Raw genomic sequence first — 18339 nt, 5'->3', positions numbered from 1 at the left:
ACCACAGAGCACGATACAGTCATTAAACCTGTCTATTTTTGTTTACCAGTACACTGGTGGTCCATTCAGCTGGCAGAATTACACATGCGGGACATTTTCAATCAGTATAAACAAATGGATGATTTTATGACTGCGGGTCTGATATAAAATGAGTCAGGACTTTCAGTGTGAGACGTTTTTCCCTCTGTTGGATAACCTTACAATGGATTTTAGTGGTTGAAGATTAATGGCTTTATATTTTCGATGCTTATGATTGAACAAGCACTTGGGGCATCTCAAAGAGAAATCTCAGAAATGGCTTTGATATTAGCATTTAGTTTGAAGATACAAACATTTGTGTGGGAAAAACTAACTATCTTCCTGAATGTCTAGTTTCATAAGAGTCATTAACCATCACTGAATTAACATGAACACACAGTCATACTACTTCAGCTTAAACACCACCAGTCTGAATTGAAATGTCTTAAATAATTACATTCCAGGCTTTTAATTGCAATTGAAAGTTAATTCCCATGTCTAAATGTATTTCTGAATCAAAATTAAACTATTTCCCTAAACAACTCATTTTCATTCAGGGCTTTAGATGAAGAAGTGAGGAGCTTGGACACTTGAGATCTGTTTGCAAACTTCTCCAGCAATAAGAATTTAGCAAAGGCAATAATTCTGAATGAACACTTTCTTGTGTAGTGCATAATGTTATCTGTACGTCTATAAGTATTAATGTCTTTGTCCTCTAGTCCATATTTATCCTACAAAGGGTCATGGGGAGCATGGAGCATATCCCAGGGGACACAGTGGGAATGGGGACAACGGGGATGGAGATAGCTACACACACACTGCAGAGATGCCAATCTGCCTACAATGCATGTCTTTGGACTGGGGGAGGAAACCAGAGTACCCAGAGGAAACCCCCCCAAAAAATAGGGCACATAGGGCAGAGGAGGTAAACCCCAGAAGCTTGAGACAAACATGCTACTCACTATGCCACCATGCTACTGTCATCACTTCTTATTATTCTAAAGTAGAATAACAGTAAAAATGAAGACCTACTCTGAGCAGACTGGTAATATACACGTAAAGTTTTCTATAATCCGATGCCTCTAGAACATATTTCTGCTATTGACAGCCAGCCATCAATTAAAAACGGATTTAAGAGCAAAACAGCTGGCGGCTGGTGCGCGGTGTTTCGGGAGGCTTCTCTGCTCTCCGCTGATTTTCTGGGCAAACGTTTCCCCCAGCAGCAGTTCGAGTGAAGGGCATGGCTAACTCCTGAGAGCTTGGTGGTTAGTCTCTAATGAGACACACACAACTCCAACCCCCAGCTGCTGCTCCACACGCCAAAATGCTGGAGAAAGCTTCAGCCCACGGGTTCGAGACTGGCCGTTGCACATCACAATCAATCCGAGGCAAAAAAGCTAGCCTGGGAAAAGCTGTAGATTTTTCAATGCCAGGAGAGTGGAAAGCCAAAAAACATCTCAGGAAACAGATGCCATTTCATCATGTAGGGCTTTCTCTCTCTCTCTCTCTCTCTCTCTCTCTCTCTCCACTGCAGAGCAAGATCTATGAATATAATAGACAAAATGCAATATGAAGGAAATAAGGGAAAATTCAACTGGAAAAAAAAAAGAAATTCAACATAAAACTCGTGTAATATGTAATTTGTCTTGTGACATTCATCAGGATTCTTCAGTTCTACATCTCAAAATTTTTAAAGAATATACACTATTTATATCAGTGCCATGTTTCTATATTAGAGGTGGTAGCTTAGTGGTGAAGGTGCTGAATTACTGACCAGAAGGTTTTGAGTTCAAATTTCAGGTCCATCAAGCCGCCACTCCTGGGCCCCTGAGCAAGACCTATAACCCTTAGTTGTATAAAATGAGATAAAATGTAAGTTGCTCTGGATAAGGGTGTCTACCAAATGTAAATATTATAGCAATGAGCCAGAGGTGAAGGGAAGGAAAATCTCACTGAGACGGTATAAGAAAGCTTTGAGGGGATCCAGACTCAAAAGGCAACCCATCCTTTGTCACTCATGGGTAACACCGGAGAGCGTGATTATTATTCATTTCCTGTCTTAACTGTGTGGACAAAAAGTGTGATAGAGTAACCAGGCTATAAGATATAGTATGTTAAAGTTATCAACTGTTCACTGATGGAGGGATGTTGTAGCTTAGTGGTTAAGGTGTAGGACTACTGACCAGAAGGTTATGAGTTCAAATCTCAGGTCCATCAAGCTGCCACCGCTGGACTCCTGAGCAAAACCCTTAACATTCAGTGGTATAAAATGTAAGTCACTCTGGATAAGGGGCATCTGCAAAATGTAAATATTGCAACAAGTTTCTGTACAATTAATCCTAGATTATATTTTTAAATGAGGAGTATCTAGAGACATGGTGCCCCTTTAACACCTATATTATGATTAGGCCTTAATAAGAACTAACACATGACACAGAACGACAGGAAAATAAACATCACAGCTTCCTGCTCCGAGCCGAAAGTTGATTCCTCTTAAACCGCTGCAATTTGCCAGTGTTGACAAGCTTCAATTTATTAAAGAGCAAAACGTCACATTCTTTATCAGCTTGTAGTGACATTCAGTGATGTGGAACGACGTTGAAACAAGTTTGTTCCTTTTATCATGCTACCGCAGCTATAAATAGTCCCTCATCAGCCTCTCTTAAAGCTAATAAGACAAAACGCCACACGGCCGTGAGAAATCACGACGTCTTCTATCCTAGACTTAAAGAAACAGCTTTGTCATTAGCTCCGTTACAAAATGCTGACGCTGGAGATTTTCCACAAATGCAAGATAAACGTTTCCTCACAGAAAACTGTGTAAGCTGTTACTATAAAAATGAAAACATGTTATAGCAGGAGCGTTAATATAATCAAGTGATTAGTCTTGTAGCTGGAACTACTGTCAGAGCTGCTGAGGGAGAATATTAATCAAGGCCAAACATTCTGACCAATCAGAAGTGAGAATATAACAGCACTGCTCTTATGCTTCCTGGTTACTGGAACTTATTTATGTGTCTTATTTTTCCCTAAAATGTTTGATTGTTATTCTATTAATTTTTAGAAAATGTATTATTCATTATTTTTTTTTACCCATCACAAAATCCTGTCATGTTGTGTAGGGGTGTGTAGATTTTTTTTATAACTATTGCATAAAAATAAATATACTCTAAAATAAATAAAAAATATAAATGAATAAATAAATATAATCTAAAAATGAATTTGAATGAAAAAAGTTAAATAATTTATCCAGCTTTCCTTTTTTTACTCATCAAAAAATCCTGTTGTCTAGGGACAATAACCAATGCATGAAAATAATATAAATAAATATAAATAAATATATATATATATATATATATATATATATATATATATATATATATATATATATATATATATATATATATATATATATTATATATAAATAAAACTTTTTGGAATAAAGTTACATAATTTATCCTGCTTTTTTACTCATCAAAAAAATCCTGTCATGTTATATAGGGGTGTGTGTAATCATTATGACAGCAAAAAACCCCCCAAAGGACACTGAGCGTCATGTGATGTTGATTTCTAAACAGTCTGCTGTGAACGGTGCTTTATAGCGGCTGAATAAAATAACACAATAAGCACATTCACCTTCATAATTCACAGGGGGAAAGAAACTATGAGTGTATGAATATAATCTGGACTTATACTGGGCCTATAATTGTGAGTGTATATATGTGTGTATTAGTCAGCTATAGAAGCCTAATGCTTTTCATCTTCCTTTACCTTGCCTTGAGGCTTTGATAGGTCCAATCAATTTTTCTCTCAGTCCCTGCATGTAATTGGATTGTAATCAAAATATAAACAGAAGCAAATGAATGGAATCATTGTGCTGAAAAGAGTCATCTATTTTCATTAAAGCACTGGCTGGAAGGTGCAGCGTACAGTCTCTCATCCATGCTGCCAATGACAATCCGGCTATATTCAGCACTATCGACTGTAAATGTCCCGCCATGTCTAATTCCATTATCCAGAGGAATAGGGTGCAAAATCGCTGCATGCTTGTGCAAAGTACGCCCAGGTGGCTGCCTCGAATCTGCACAAAACAGCCCTCATAATCAACAGCAAAGGACACAGATTCCCACAAGGCTGCATGCTAATGTCTCATGCTGAAATAACACGAGCCTGGGCATCCAGACAGACAGGCAGATTACTGTAATAGATGTAAACTGGGCCAAGTAATAAACCGATTCTTAGCTTGTAATCTTAATGGAAATGAAACAGAGCTTCTCATCCATATGGCTGTTAAGACACATTTCTATTTGCTGTTTTAATATAAAGAAAGGTAGAACAGATGCTCGTATGTAGCGGTTATCAGAAAGCGGGATAATGTAGAGAAATGCAAATGATAGCGCTGAGACACTTAATGTACAGAGACTCGTGAATAGCGGCATGTCCTCTAAAAACGAGCCTCTCGCTCTCTCACCTTTCCTTTCCGGAGAAGCTAAAGAGTGGCGCTTTTAATAGAGTTACAGTTACTGAGTCTTATTTATATAGCTGGATAAAAAGTCAAAAGTCAATCCACTTGGCTTGAGCTATAGAGCTATCGGAGCCGTGCTCTGTTCGGCGGCAGCGCGGCTGAATCCCGCCTTAGAGAATTGGAGGAGGAATAAAAGAAAGGGCTAAAAAAGCTAAAACGCACTTGCACTTAAGGGATCAGTCAGGCTGAGGTAGCTGTTTACTTGGGTAAAAAAAAAACCAGCAGTGTTCCTGATGGTGTTGGAAGGAGGAAAGTGGCCTCGAGCACGTACAGTAGTGTGCAGAGACTGTGTGCTATTTAAACACCTCCACACTCGAGTAGCACTCTCTTACTGTAGCAGATTGCAGCATGCGCGGTATTGTCAGTTATATTTAGCAAGCAGCATTCTTTCTATTCACACCTGTGTACTTTGTGTACATCTGGAAGCCATATCCGCTAGAGGTCCAGGTCAGATCCAGAACCAGTTGCTCCAGCACTAGAATCCCTGCTTTGACTTGATCTGATTTTGCACTGGATAAACAAGAAAGCAGGTGGGTAGGTGAAGAGGCTGTGATGTGTGGATCTGGATGAAAACACTGACGCAGACGATCTAGCGGATTATTAAACCTGGTCATGACTCTCTAACTTCTCTAAAATTACACTAATGTTCAGTTTGGAGATAATTGGCCACGAATTATAAACGCCATCAATCCAGGTTCTTCCTTTCTTTCTCTCTGCATCTTGTTTCTCGTTCTCCACATTTAGCCCTTGCTGTAATAATCACAGGCTGCATTTTTCTCTTTCTAGCAACAGCTAATACATTGCAACACCTAACAATAAAAATTCAGTTTTTAATGAAATCGTATTTAATTCTAATTCTAATCATTTTCCGGTATCCTCCATTTTTTCTCTATGAAAATCTTGGCTAATTTCCACCCACCTTCAAACGCTCGCTTCCTTCAAGACACATCAAGTCAGCCAACTACATCTTTCCAAATACGGCTGCGTCACAGAGGAAAGCTCTATCACATACACGAGCTCACAGATGCTAACAAGTGGCCCGTGTTGCTGTGATTGACAGGTCTAGCATCCCACCTATCCAGCCATCATGGCTTGTTTTAGCTGTCTAGTCTCCTGGCCCTCATTGCTGGACCTCATACTCGTGATGTCTTGATAATACAACGAAGACAAACTTTCAAACCCTGCTGCTCCTCTGTCTTATAACAGTACACGACTTTATTTCACAATGCAACACCCTTAAGGCCTGGGACAGGACTGGTTTCTGGGATCTTTTTTTCTTATTTTTGCAAAGCTAAAACCTTTCTTTACATATTATAAATGAACCTGTAAAAAATAACTCCAAGTAATATTGACATGTTGGTCAAAGGTTTCATCATATCATGTGGGAAAAGAGGATGTGCATTATTTTTTTGGTATAAAGACATTTCAGGAAGTGCACTTTTCTATTATTTCTGTCTGAAATCAAATGTTAATCAGGTTTAAAATGCAGAACATTAAAATTTAGATAATATACGATGGGCAGTGGTAGCTCAAGTGGTTAAGACTCTGGGCTGTTGATCAGAAGGCTGAGGTTCAAACCCCAGCACTGTCAAGCTGGGCCCATGAGCAAGGCCCTTAACCCTCTCTGCTCCAGGGTTCTGTATCATGGATGACCCTGTGCTCTGACCCCAATATAATGTATAAAGACTTCTTATAATACAGAGGACATGAGAGAACTGATTCTTCTGGGGGCTTTAGGTAAGTGATTTTATTAGTTATGGTTATGTGACCTACTAATGATTCACATAGCCAACAACAAGCAGTTATAAGAAAGCAAAGAAAAAACTATATATAGAACATTTGGTGGGATGAGCATGCATTTATTAAAAAGACACTATAAACACATCTCTGGAAATCTTATCCCTAATATCCTTAGTCCTTCACGTGTATTTACACAATCTGTAGTATACTGTATGATGGGACAGATTACTGCTCAATGCAGACCTGAAGTAACCGTAAATGATCCATGTACATAGAATTCTGTCAAAATGGTGCTGCTTTATAATTGTACGTAAATGTCCTTTACAGCTTTAATGCTGATGATTGAGTCTTGATTTGAATTAAAATCAAAAACACGTACTAGGGATTTGTTAACTTTTGTTTACGTCCGGTTGATTTGACAGCACGGGTACAGTATGAGGTTAAAGTGTGATTATTCAGAAGCAGTAAAATGTGCTGATGCAGCAATGCAGAGGTCTGTAATAGAGGTAGAGAGAAGAGGTGGTTCAGTGCAGGCTGGGAAAGTAGGGAGGCAACAGCTGTTTTCGCCTGTGTGATTAATGATGGAGGGAGCAACGCCAGACAGCAGCAACCCCTCCCTAACACACCTTCCATCCACTCCAGCTGCCTACACAACAGGAAATCTGGTGAACTTCATCCAGGGAGCAAAGCAAAGGACTAGCAGGACAGCAGAAAGTCTACAGCGTGAACAAAGAAAGTGCATCTGCACAAAAAAAAAATCCTGCAAAACTCTTTGACAAAAGGCAGCATGAAACAGATTAATCCAGATTAATGAGGATAATATGACGCAGTGGGACGTTTGGATCTCCATCTTCATTCCTAAGCCCAGTGAGAAGCAGGAAATCAGAGGAAAGTGTATTCCCTGCAGAGGGGCTGATTGGAAGGCGAGGGTGAAATGAGATCTAGGGAAATAGGGCACATCAACAGCGCTTGCAGCTTTACTACATGGCTCACAGGACAAAGCTTTCTTCAAAAACGCATCACTATTCCAGCCTTTCAAATGCTAGCCTATAACTTGCTTGGTTAAGGATGAAATTTGCTCTCGAGCAGTGATAATGGGCGAGGATCCTGCACGAGGCACCGTAAATATAAGCAGTGAAATTCAATATTGGGGGAATGAAAGCAGTTTGTTTGGCTCGAATATGTCCACAGTTCTTCTCGGTTGAAATATGCCCTTATACTGGAACATGGTGACGTATATATTTCAATAAATTTCATGCACTCCTTCGATAACGGGGGAGTAACAAGGATGATAAAAGAGATCATTTATAAAGTGAATGAAATGGCAGTTCCAATTGGGTGCTTAGTGAAATTACATAGCATTGTGCTGGGAAAAAAATAAATAAAAATAAATAAGATACACTCTGGACTATCATTTGGACTTTTAATAATTGCTTTAGTCCATGTTTAAATTCCTGAGCACAGTGGAATGTTTTTTCTTCTTGTGTGCAAAGAGACTGATGTGGATTTAAACAAAAACAGGTTGTGTAAGAGATGAATTAGGACACAGCCATTTATCAGGACGAGTCCTAGTACATGTCCAAGGTAATTAACGTGAACCGAAGCAGACCCAGTACTGGGAAGGATGCCCTTTCTGAAGCTGTCAAAACAAACTGACTTACTGACAAAACTACATTCAAATGTTTGATACTTTAATGTTTACAAAGATGCTTAACGACTCCAAATCTTAACCAGAAATCGAAAGATATAATGTCTGCCCTGGAGGCCACTGGCTGCTGCTGCTGCTGATGGATCCACATGGACATCCTGGAGATACGTGATACTGCTGTGGATGGTACCACTTGGAAACCATGACGACGCTTTGGGCTGCAATTGCCACAGTTTTGCACTCAAGCCTCCAAACAGTTGATAACATCAACAACAAAGACTTCATATTGAAACTCAAATGAATTTCCTGGTTACACAACTGCACTATGATCATATAGTACATAGTTAGAGAAGAGAAATGATTTATAATCACACTCTCTGGTATCACCCAGATAAGGATGGGTTCTCATTTGAGTCTGGATCCTCTCAAGGAACAGTTCCTGTGCTGGTGTGCATTCAGCTTATACTTCTGACATGACTTGAAGGCAGCTTAAGCGACTGTGAAGTTTGTTAAGCTTCTGTGGTTAGATTCTCCAACACTATTGGCTGCTTAGTAAACCAGTCCCTGACTTCTTAAGCAATTTCATAGAAACATAGTCAAATAAGAAAAATTATGTGTTTTATTGTTATTAAACTAGTCCTCTACAGCCATGCAATTCCACATACCTCATTGTTTATTTGAAATACAGAGTGACATTTAATGTCTTTGTGTACAAAATTGATGGAAGATATTAACTCCATCACATCCTGTGTAACAGCAGATTTCTGGCAAGTGTGAATAGTATAAAATAGTCTGCGAGTTTGAGCGTGAGTGACATGTTGCCAGTAAAAGGTACGCCGTTGACATCTTTGGGATTTGAGTCGTCTAATCTGAAAAGAATATATACAAAAAAGCTGACTGGTGAAGGATACATGGCGTTTCTTTAGTGTGTTTTGGGGACTATACAGTATATGTGAAGCTTTTTGAGAAGGAGGACTGCTCACAGCTGTGTAGGCTTAAGTCCCACCTCCATTGATGGAAGTCATAGCATTGCACCAGCTGATAAGTTCTGCCTTCCTCTCCATCTGTCTGAGACGCTTCTCCTGTGAGTAATGCAGGAATGACTAGAGCATTCACACTGTGCTACCATAAAGCAGCCAGCCAAAAAAGCCCTGAGACTAATTATCCACGCTGGCTGCATTGAGAGATTGGGGGGCCTTCGAGTTCACACATAGATATCAGACACAACATGTTTCCTCCGTAAATGTGCCCATAAAGCTAACCAAAGCACAATCGGAACGGCCATTAAGATCGTCAGCGGTTTATTCTCATCGAGCTAATGGCCAGCGTCGGCCGATAAAGTGCTTCTTCCGAGCAGAAAGATGCGACGAGTCAGTAAACAAACATGACATACCATTTGAACAGAAAACATCTTGCTTGGATTACTAAATCTCAAAATGCGGTTTTAATTCATACTCACCAGCAACTGGAGGCCTGACAGAAATAATAGTTTCGTTTCTCTTATCAAACACGTCCATGTTTGAAAGAGACTTCATCCTGAAACGATTACCAAGGCCAAATTGTAAACACAAACAAAACGAGGGGGAAAAAATCTGTTGTGTGTCTGTGTTCAAGCATCTGCAGGGATTTAGTAGATTTCAGTGGTCTTTTAAGATTAGTATTTGTCACTCTGTATGATATGGTCCCAATAAAATCCCGGCTGAATTCTATAACTGACTGCGTGATAACATGTTCTCTGTGTCAAATTATATGATGAAGATCCTCTAATGACAGTCTTGCAGTACAGAAAATGGGCTCTGATAGATCCCTTCATTCTTCAAAGTCAGCTTGGGGTAATAAGGATATTTTTCTGCCAATTGGCATGTTTTTGTTACGCCGTTGACGGTTAATGTGTCGTAAATTTCACAGAATTCTGCGCTGTATATTTGGTTACTGCCGAAAATTTGCTGTCAGCTGTCTTTGGTTGCAAAGCCACTAGACAGGCGTCATTTTTATCATTTATCCAGAAATACCTTCTAATCCTAATCTATGGCTGAGGATTTCTTGAGATCATACATTGTAAAAGCAGCTATAGTCAACCCTTTTTATCAGTATGCTAGTGTTCCATACTTGACTGATGAGACATTTTCAATCAGAAAAAAACAAAACAAATGGATTATTTTATGGGCGAAAGTTTTATATTTTGTGAAGTTGAGTCAGGAACTTTCAGTGTGAGTCGTGTGTTTTTCCCTCTATTGGATAACCTTAAACAGAATTGTAGTGGCTGAAGACAATTTCTTCAAATTGTAGATGCTTATGAACAAGCACTTAGAGTCTCAGAGAGCAGAAATGGCTTTGGATATCAACATTTACTTTGAAGATAGAAGCATTTGTGTGGAAAAAAACAAACCATTTTTGTTTTTTGGAACTTTCCTATGAAAATATTGCCCCGGGTAAGCTAGATAAAAACAGAAACACTTATAAAAAAAAAAATAAAAAAAAAGTCCTGAGTGTCTACTTTCATATGAGCCATTAAGCTCCATTGTGGAGCGTGACATGACAAAGACATTCAATGCTGAATACAAGCACAACAAAAGAAGTAAAAGAGCCATGCTTAGTCCAGACTTACCTGACATGAGAGGTTGTCCGGTCATGCCCATGGGTGCCATCCCTAAGTTGTTCATGGCAGTGGCCCAGGCGTTCGGGTCTGACATTGGCATTCCCAACGAGCTGGAGTCCATTGCTATATTCCGCAGCCCCTCTATACAGAAAGACAAAAAAAAAAAAAGGAAAAAAGTAGAATTTACAACCCTCTCATATTTCATTTCCACTGTATTACCAAAATAATGAACACATTCCAAAACTGCAGGCGCAATAAAAAAAAGTTCTCAGTATCGGATCCTCCTTTGGGAAAACCATACGGCTCTGTGTATCGGTTCATAAACAGAATGATTTTGGTTTCATATATGAAAATGAGCATACACAAAATAATAATAATAATACAAATATAATAATCGTAATCATCAAGGCAATCACCGGCATTGCATATAGTGTGGGAAAACTAACAAACAAATCCCTATAGACGAGTCTCAAGTATTATAACTGAGCACAAATCCAGCACAGCTGTTTCTAGCTAGCAATGAGAAATCTGCGAAATTTACATTGCTCTACGTCTCAGCAAAGGAAGGACACGGACTACATTATAAAACCCTTAATCTGCTATTGAAAGGTGGGGGAAAAAATCCACGCAGAGTGCTAGCTCATCCAAAAGAGTAAGCATTGGCCTGTGAGCTGAGAGGTTAATGTTAATGTCAGCCTGTAACTGATGGATGGTGCACACGGGGCTTTAGTGCGGCAGTGTGAGAGAGGAAGAATATACGGTTTAGCCATGAAAAGCTCTTGGCTTTACGGCCATTGTTCCACACTAGGCTATTACACAGAGCTCAATGTCAGTGCAGGAGATGAAGAGAAATACAGCAACACACACCGTCCCCTGCTATGTTCTACAGCGGGTAGTGTAGGTGAGTCACTGTTCGGTAATGAAGACTGAATGAGAGATCTGTAGAGCATTAAATAATAATAAATAATTAAACCTTATTTAGTCTGAGTAGCAAAAAACTGTATAACTTTAATATGTTGTTTCTAGAAACCATTGCTAATAATAAAGAGCCTGTGTGTAGACAATGCATGCACTTTTTAGCCACAGAGTTACAGATACTCTGTATTTATACTCTGCTTAAACCACAGTGCTGTTGATTTCTTAAAAGAGTTCTTTGTGGCTGCATAGCAAATGACTAGTTTATATAAGTGAGTTAGTTCCAATTATTATCTAATGTTAGCATTGCTCTCATAAACCACACAAGGTCATTTTCAGAGAACAGTCAGTGAAAAAGCTGGAAATGAAAGTTTTTTCCAATATGGGAAAGTCCTCCAGACACAAGGTTTTGTGGTTTCTTGGTAAAATGAGAAGAGCTGTCTCTCATATTAACTTCAAAAGCTAAAGGAATGTTTTCTAATAGCTGCTTTATAACATAAATTATAACAGTTAGTGGAAAATAGTTTTACCAGTACTCCACCACTCCATCAGTACCAGACACGCAAGCAGTACTCCACCACTCCATCAGTACCAGACACAGACGCAGTCCTCCCTTCTTCATGTCCTCTACTCATTTTTACTCTCTTCCTGCTCTCCACTTAGACAAATGAATATTTCATATCGAATCATTCAATAAACCGCAAAAACAGAGCTGATCTGTACTTAATTTGAGACATGTCTCTGTGGATGCAGTTTCAGAAAAGATGAGATTTTGACAGTGTATGTTCCAGGAAATATGTTTTTTTTTTTTTTTGCAAAAATCCATTGATTCAGTGCTTTTGTTTGACTACAAGTTCCAAAGAAACAGGAGCTGGTGTATTGCGTAATTATGTGGAACAGATCAACACACAAAAAAGCATGATTTCTAAATAAGGCTCAAGGAAAATGTATTCGGAGTAAGACGTGGCGACGATTCTCAAAGCACAGAGCGTAGGCAATGCTAACGTTCGGACTGTATTTAAGCAGAACGATGGTGGGGGAAAAGATTAGGAAAAAGGCTTTAAAAAGATTTCAACAAAGTGCAGTTACTTTATTTTGAGTATTTTCAAGGAGCTATTTGAGGAGCGACATCCTTCAAATACATGTGAAACTGTCTAGATTTTCTGATCTCATCATCATCATCATCAACATCTAAGCTGGGGGGAATTTAGAGGACTAAGATAAATATAAAGTCAAGCCTGGAGTACATCTTGGTCTGTTTGGTCACAAGAGTACCTTTCCAGTAGACTTATTTATCAGAACTACTGCTTTAAGTTTCTGTTCATTAAAAAATAAATTATTCCGATCGTAGAACCTTGGTGTTCACAAAATGTGTGTGTTTGTGTGTGTGTGTGTGTGGGTGGGTGGGAAAGAGGACATGGGAGAAAGACAACTTTTTACAAAGCTTTGTGCTTCTTTTATTATTAATTTTGAGATTTTTTTCCCCCTGCAAGCGTTTTCTCAGTCACGGAGACACAAACAAATAAAAACAAACACATGGCGTAAAACTCATCTCTCTCTCTCTCTCCTTTAATCCCTCCCTCCCATGCACCTGGTATTTGGGTATTTGAGATACAGTACTACTGTGCCATAATACCCATCTACTCATCCCATGTTTTCACCTTCTATTATTTATGTATTTGATTTTTTTAGTTATCTGGACTAAACTCACTCTCTCTCTCTCTCTCTCTCTCTCTCTCCTTCAATCCCTCCCTCCCATGCACCTGGTATTTGGGTATTTGAGATACAGTACTACTGGGCCTTAATACCCATCTACTCATCCCATGTTTTCACCTTCTATTTTTTATGTATTTGATTTTTTTTAGTTATATGGACTAAACACTCTCTTTCTTTCTCTCTCTCTCTCTCTCTCTCTCTCTCTCTCTCTCTCTTTCTCTCCCCCCTTTAATCCCTCTCTCCCATGCAACTGGTATTTGGGTATTTGAGATACAGTACTACTGTGCCATAATACCCATCTACTCATCCCATGTTTTCACCTTCTATTATTTATTTATTTGATTTTTTTTAGTTATATGGATTAAACTCTCTCTCTCTCTCTCTCTCTCTCTCTCTCCCTCCCTCCCTCCCATGCACCTGGTATTTTTGTATTTGAGATACAGTACTACTGTGCCATAATACCCATCTATTCATCCCAGGTCTTCACCTTCTATTATTTATTTCTTTGATTTTTTCAGTTATATGGACTAAACTAAAACTACACCGTAACCCCCCCCCCCCCATCACATTTCATTCGCATTCTCGACTTTTTGCATCCCCCATGGATTCTAAATGCGGAAAAAATGTAAATATTTGCTAAAACTGAAATGTGTGTATATTCTGAAACTAAACAAAAATTCCAGCGAGGCTACAATGGAAAAGTTTTACAACTGATGATTCTCTGAGAAAGAAACGAGCTTGGAGGCATGATTTATAGAGGCAAAGGATCACAAACTGTCATCATTTTGTTTTTTCTTTTCCTATTAATATCTTTTACGTTTCATTCTTTTGTTATTTACAACAACGTTCAAACTCTTGTTTTGTCTGAAGGGAGTACATATGTATAGAGTGCGATATGATACTGATGTTAGTTAAAACTGCCATCTTGTAGAATTTCCTTTAAAGCCTTCTGTGCTTTTGGACCTTACTTCTATTTACACTTACAACGAGGCTCAGTTCTCGAACCTGATTGGTCAGAAGTTGTTGATTACTTTCCTATAGCAGCAGAAGTGACTGCATCCAGGCTCTGTTCTTATATGCTGTCCTTTCTTTCATAACAGCTTACAAAGGGACTTTTATACAGTAGCTGACACTCCATGCAAAAAAAATAAAAATAAAAATAAAAATAAAAATAAAAAAAACCCTGTCTAATTATTCATATGATGTTTTCTTTAAAGTGTAATGTTTATTTTAATTGATTTATTTATTTTTTGGAAAGAGCCTCTGTTGTCAGGGCTGTGTTTACGTTTTAAGTATTTAAAGCTTCGGTTTCGAAGTAATCCCTCTAACACATTTTGTTTTATTCACTCGGAAAGCGATGTACTGCATGCCCCAAAAAATAACAACACGATAAATAATGAAGTATTTAAGAATCCGTACGCCGTTTTGCATCGGCGAGGTTCCATTCCTAGATTGACGGAAAGATCTCTCCTTGAGAAAACTCTGAGGCGTATTCAGAAATTCTGGCAGAGTATCAGGGAAAAAGCCCCTGAGTGTGCAGATATTTAAGCTGGGTAAACACTGAGCCACTTCTTAGAGCAGTATAAGATTAGCTTGGACATTAAAGCTTCTAAAGAGCTGAGACACAGGTCCAACAGGTTCAAACACTCTGATAAAATATTAACTATGCTCTAATTGAATAATACAAGAAGCAGACTGCCATTTCCTTCTACAAGCATAGCCAAGTGTGTGTGTGTGTGTGTGGGGGGGTGAAAGTGAAGAAAGTGTTGACAAAGATTTTTTTCCCCCTGAATTAATAAACAGGGTTTTTTTCTGGAAAGGAATTGAAGCTCTATCACTTCCTAGGCAGCCAAAATAGTGACTTCCTTTAGGGAATGAGTCATATTTCCTGCCAAGAGTGATGAAGCAGCTAAATGTAACGAATCAGAGAGATGAAGAAGGGTCTGGATGCTAAAGCAAACCCTGAGCTCCGAGGCAATGGGACCTGTTTGAACTTCTGCGCCACAATTAATGGATTAAAAGAGAATGGGAAAACGGAGGTGACCCATGGAGCACTTTCACACAATTGCACTGATGTAAAAAATAAAACCTAAGATTGATATTAGACTAGCCTTCATTTAGCCTCGCTTCCTCGCTACCTACTAGGACATGGTGTCAGTGTGGAGTGACCGAGAGACCTTTAACTCTATTAATCAAAAAAAAGAAAAAAGGAATTTCTTCCTGGTTTATTGTGTCCATGTTTGGCATTGAATGTCTTTGTCATGTCACACTCTTCACTAGGGGTTAATGGCTATGAAAGTAGACACTTGGAGCTTTAAGAATTTGTAAATATTTCCTACAAGGAGCATTATGTTCATGAAATAAACAAGTTATTTTTTTCCACACAAATGCTGATATTAAGCCCATTTCTGCTCTCGGAGATGCTGCATCTAAAAAGCAGCTCAAATTTGATCAATAACCACTGTGCAAGGTTATCCAACAGAGGGATAAACACACTGAAATGACTCATTTCAATATCAGACAATAAAATTATTTGTTTGATTGAAAATGGCCCGTCCCATTCTGCTGCCATACTGGAAAGCCAGTATACTGGTTAAAAAGGGTTAACTGTATTTACTTTGTGAAAGCAACCCAACATCCAGACACATCCCCAGCATTCACACTGAATCATCGTTTGGAAACTTTAATTAACACGACTAAAAGTTTTGTATAACAGCTGCCTCGTTCGCTAGATCCGCGTTCTCATCAGCCTGTGATTGACAGGACAGATTGTTGTCATAGCGGCATCGTCTCTATTCTTCCCTTCGCTACTAAAGCGAACGGATCGCCAGATCGGTTGCCAGAAGCGTCTTTAGTGTGAGGAGATAATTTGAGCTCTGCAAGAAATAAGATGCAGCTCTTGTGACAGAGGCGTCGATAGTCTTTATACTGATTTTACACCACAGTGCTGACTGTCCAAGCCTCCATTCTGATTAGGCAGGAGATTTTGATTTCTTTTCTATTACAGCAGCGCTAACAGAAACGCCGGCAGCTTTTTATTAGTATGTTGTTGTTGTTTCAGGAAGACTTCAATGGTGGACTAAATAGATTTTAAATAAAATGAGCTGTTATTGTTTAATGAAAAAATATTTTAAATCACTGATATGGTGAAGATTTCTATAAGAGGATGTTTTTCTACTTATGGAAGGAGTCTCCAGTGTCAGGGATTTGTAACATTTTTTATGCACAAAACAGGAGAGAGAAAAATAGAGGCTCTTTTATAACTACTGTATAAATTTATAATGTAGCATAAATGTATAAAAAATATACATTTATAGGGCATTAATTAATGACAAAATTGTTATGGTATAAAAGATACAGGAAAGAAAGAAAGAAGGAGAGAGAGAGAGAATTGTTATGGTATAAAACCAGAGAGAGACAGAAGGAGAGAGAGTTTGGCATGGTATAAAACTAGAGAGAGAGAGAGAGAGAGAGAGAGAGAGAGAGAGAGAGAGAGAGAGAGAGATTGGCATGGTATAAAACCATAAAACCAGAGAGAGAGAGAGAGAGAGAGAGAGAGAGAGAGAGAGAGAGAGAATTGTTATGGTATAAAACCAGAGAGAGAGACAGAGAGAGACAGAAGGAGAGAGAGTTTGGCATGGTATAAAACTAGAGAGAGAGAGAGAGAGAGAGAGAGAGAGAGATTGGCATGGTATAAAACCATAAAACCAGAGAGAGAGAGAGAGAGAGAGAGAGAGAGAGAGAGAATTGTTATGGTATAAGAGAAATAAAACACTAAACACACTATTATAAGAAACCAACACTTTTTTTTTTTTTAACACTCCTGTAACTATCCAATCAGCCAATCACGTGGCAGCATCAGCATCAGCAGCAGGTGAAGCACATAATCTCATACACATCCATGTTAAGAGCTTCAGTTAAGGTTCACATCACCATCAGGATGAAGATAAATTGTGCTCTGAGTGACTGAGTGTTCATCACAGATGCTGGTTTGATACTTGGTTTCAGAAACTCAAGAAATACACAGAATGGTGCAAGAAATTGAAGACAAGATATTGCACATGATATGCATGATATAGATTGGGAGAGTGCACATCATATCAGTCATTGTGTTACTCCCAGTGAGCAGCAGATCTACAGGCAGACATGTTCCTGTAACCTTATTAATGAGAGAGACCGTGAGGCTGACAGGAAGGCTTCAGGAACTCGAATAACCACTCGTTACAACCCCGGTGAGCAGAGAAGCATCTCAGAACAATTTAAACCTTGAGGTGGATGAGATACAACCACAGGAGACCACACCAGATATGACTTCTGTCAGACAAAAGCATGCTAGTTGGTGTGATTTTGTTTGTATCGTCTTTTTGTCTTGCACTGTTTGCACACGATGCACTTTATATGGCTAGGACAACTTACTTGCAGTCCTTAGCTCTGTGTTGTTTTATGTAGCATCAGGGTCCTGGAGAGACGTTTCATTCAGCCATATATAGTTGAAATGACAATAAAAGCTTCCACAATTTATCAGAACATTCACAGAAAAGATATGGAAAGTCTGACATCACACACACACACACAAAAGCTTGTTCAACTTCTCCTGTTCTTTTATATCACTATTTCAGAGCCCAATGCTTAACAAACAACATATTCATCCTTCGATTTATTGTATTTTTTTCGAAATTACAGCAAAATTTTCTCAGATTCGTGTCGTCTGACATCACAACACGCATTCAACAAAACCCTCTTCCATTCACAGCCTCTGAAATGAAGTGATTACATGTGTGTTTTCACTGGTAGATGAATCTTGTGCTTGCAATTTTGCCAACTAGTTTTCTGAAAAGAAAAAAAAAAAAAAAAAAAAAAAAAAAAAATCCCCTTGAAAAACTCCTCAGGGGACTGAATATTGTGCAGACTTAACTTTCAGTGTGTTTTTAATACACACACACACTCTCAATAAAGCCGTCAGCGGCACCCTGCTTGAAGGTCCTCATGCAGTAAAAGAAAGGTGTGGGGAAATTTATTTTACAGCCCACAAAGCTCTTAACAGCTAAAGGCCACATTACTGTAGCTGGTCTTAGTCCTCGGGTTTCCAGGACACTTCCCTGATCGCCGGAGCCAGACGGGTTCATCACCGACTACTACAAAGAGAACCGTTACATAACACGCAGCAGGATAGACAGA

The 18339-nt window shown here is 38.9% G+C and overlaps 1 protein-coding gene across 4 annotated transcripts in view; it reads right to left on the bottom strand.

Annotated features, from left to right (window-relative positions):
- enox2 (ecto-NOX disulfide-thiol exchanger 2) overlaps window positions 1-18339 on the bottom strand; it is a 292078-nt gene that overhangs the window by 86739 nt on the left and 187000 nt on the right. For all 4 annotated transcript variants that reach the window (XM_058407650.1, XM_058407652.1, XM_058407651.1 and 1 more), the window contains one exon: window positions 10540-10671. In XM_058407650.1, the coding sequence (XP_058263633.1) occupies window positions 10540-10671 (132 nt within the window). The remainder of the gene's footprint in view (window positions 1-10539; window positions 10672-18339) is intronic.

Source organism: Hemibagrus wyckioides, linkage group LG14 (genome assembly GCF_019097595.1).
Source record: "Hemibagrus wyckioides isolate EC202008001 linkage group LG14, SWU_Hwy_1.0, whole genome shotgun sequence".
In the NCBI taxonomy this organism is placed as follows: Eukaryota; Metazoa; Chordata; class Actinopteri; order Siluriformes; family Bagridae; genus Hemibagrus; species Hemibagrus wyckioides.
Note: the sequence above shows the minus strand (reverse complement) of the source record. Positions and strands in the feature narration are given on the sequence as shown.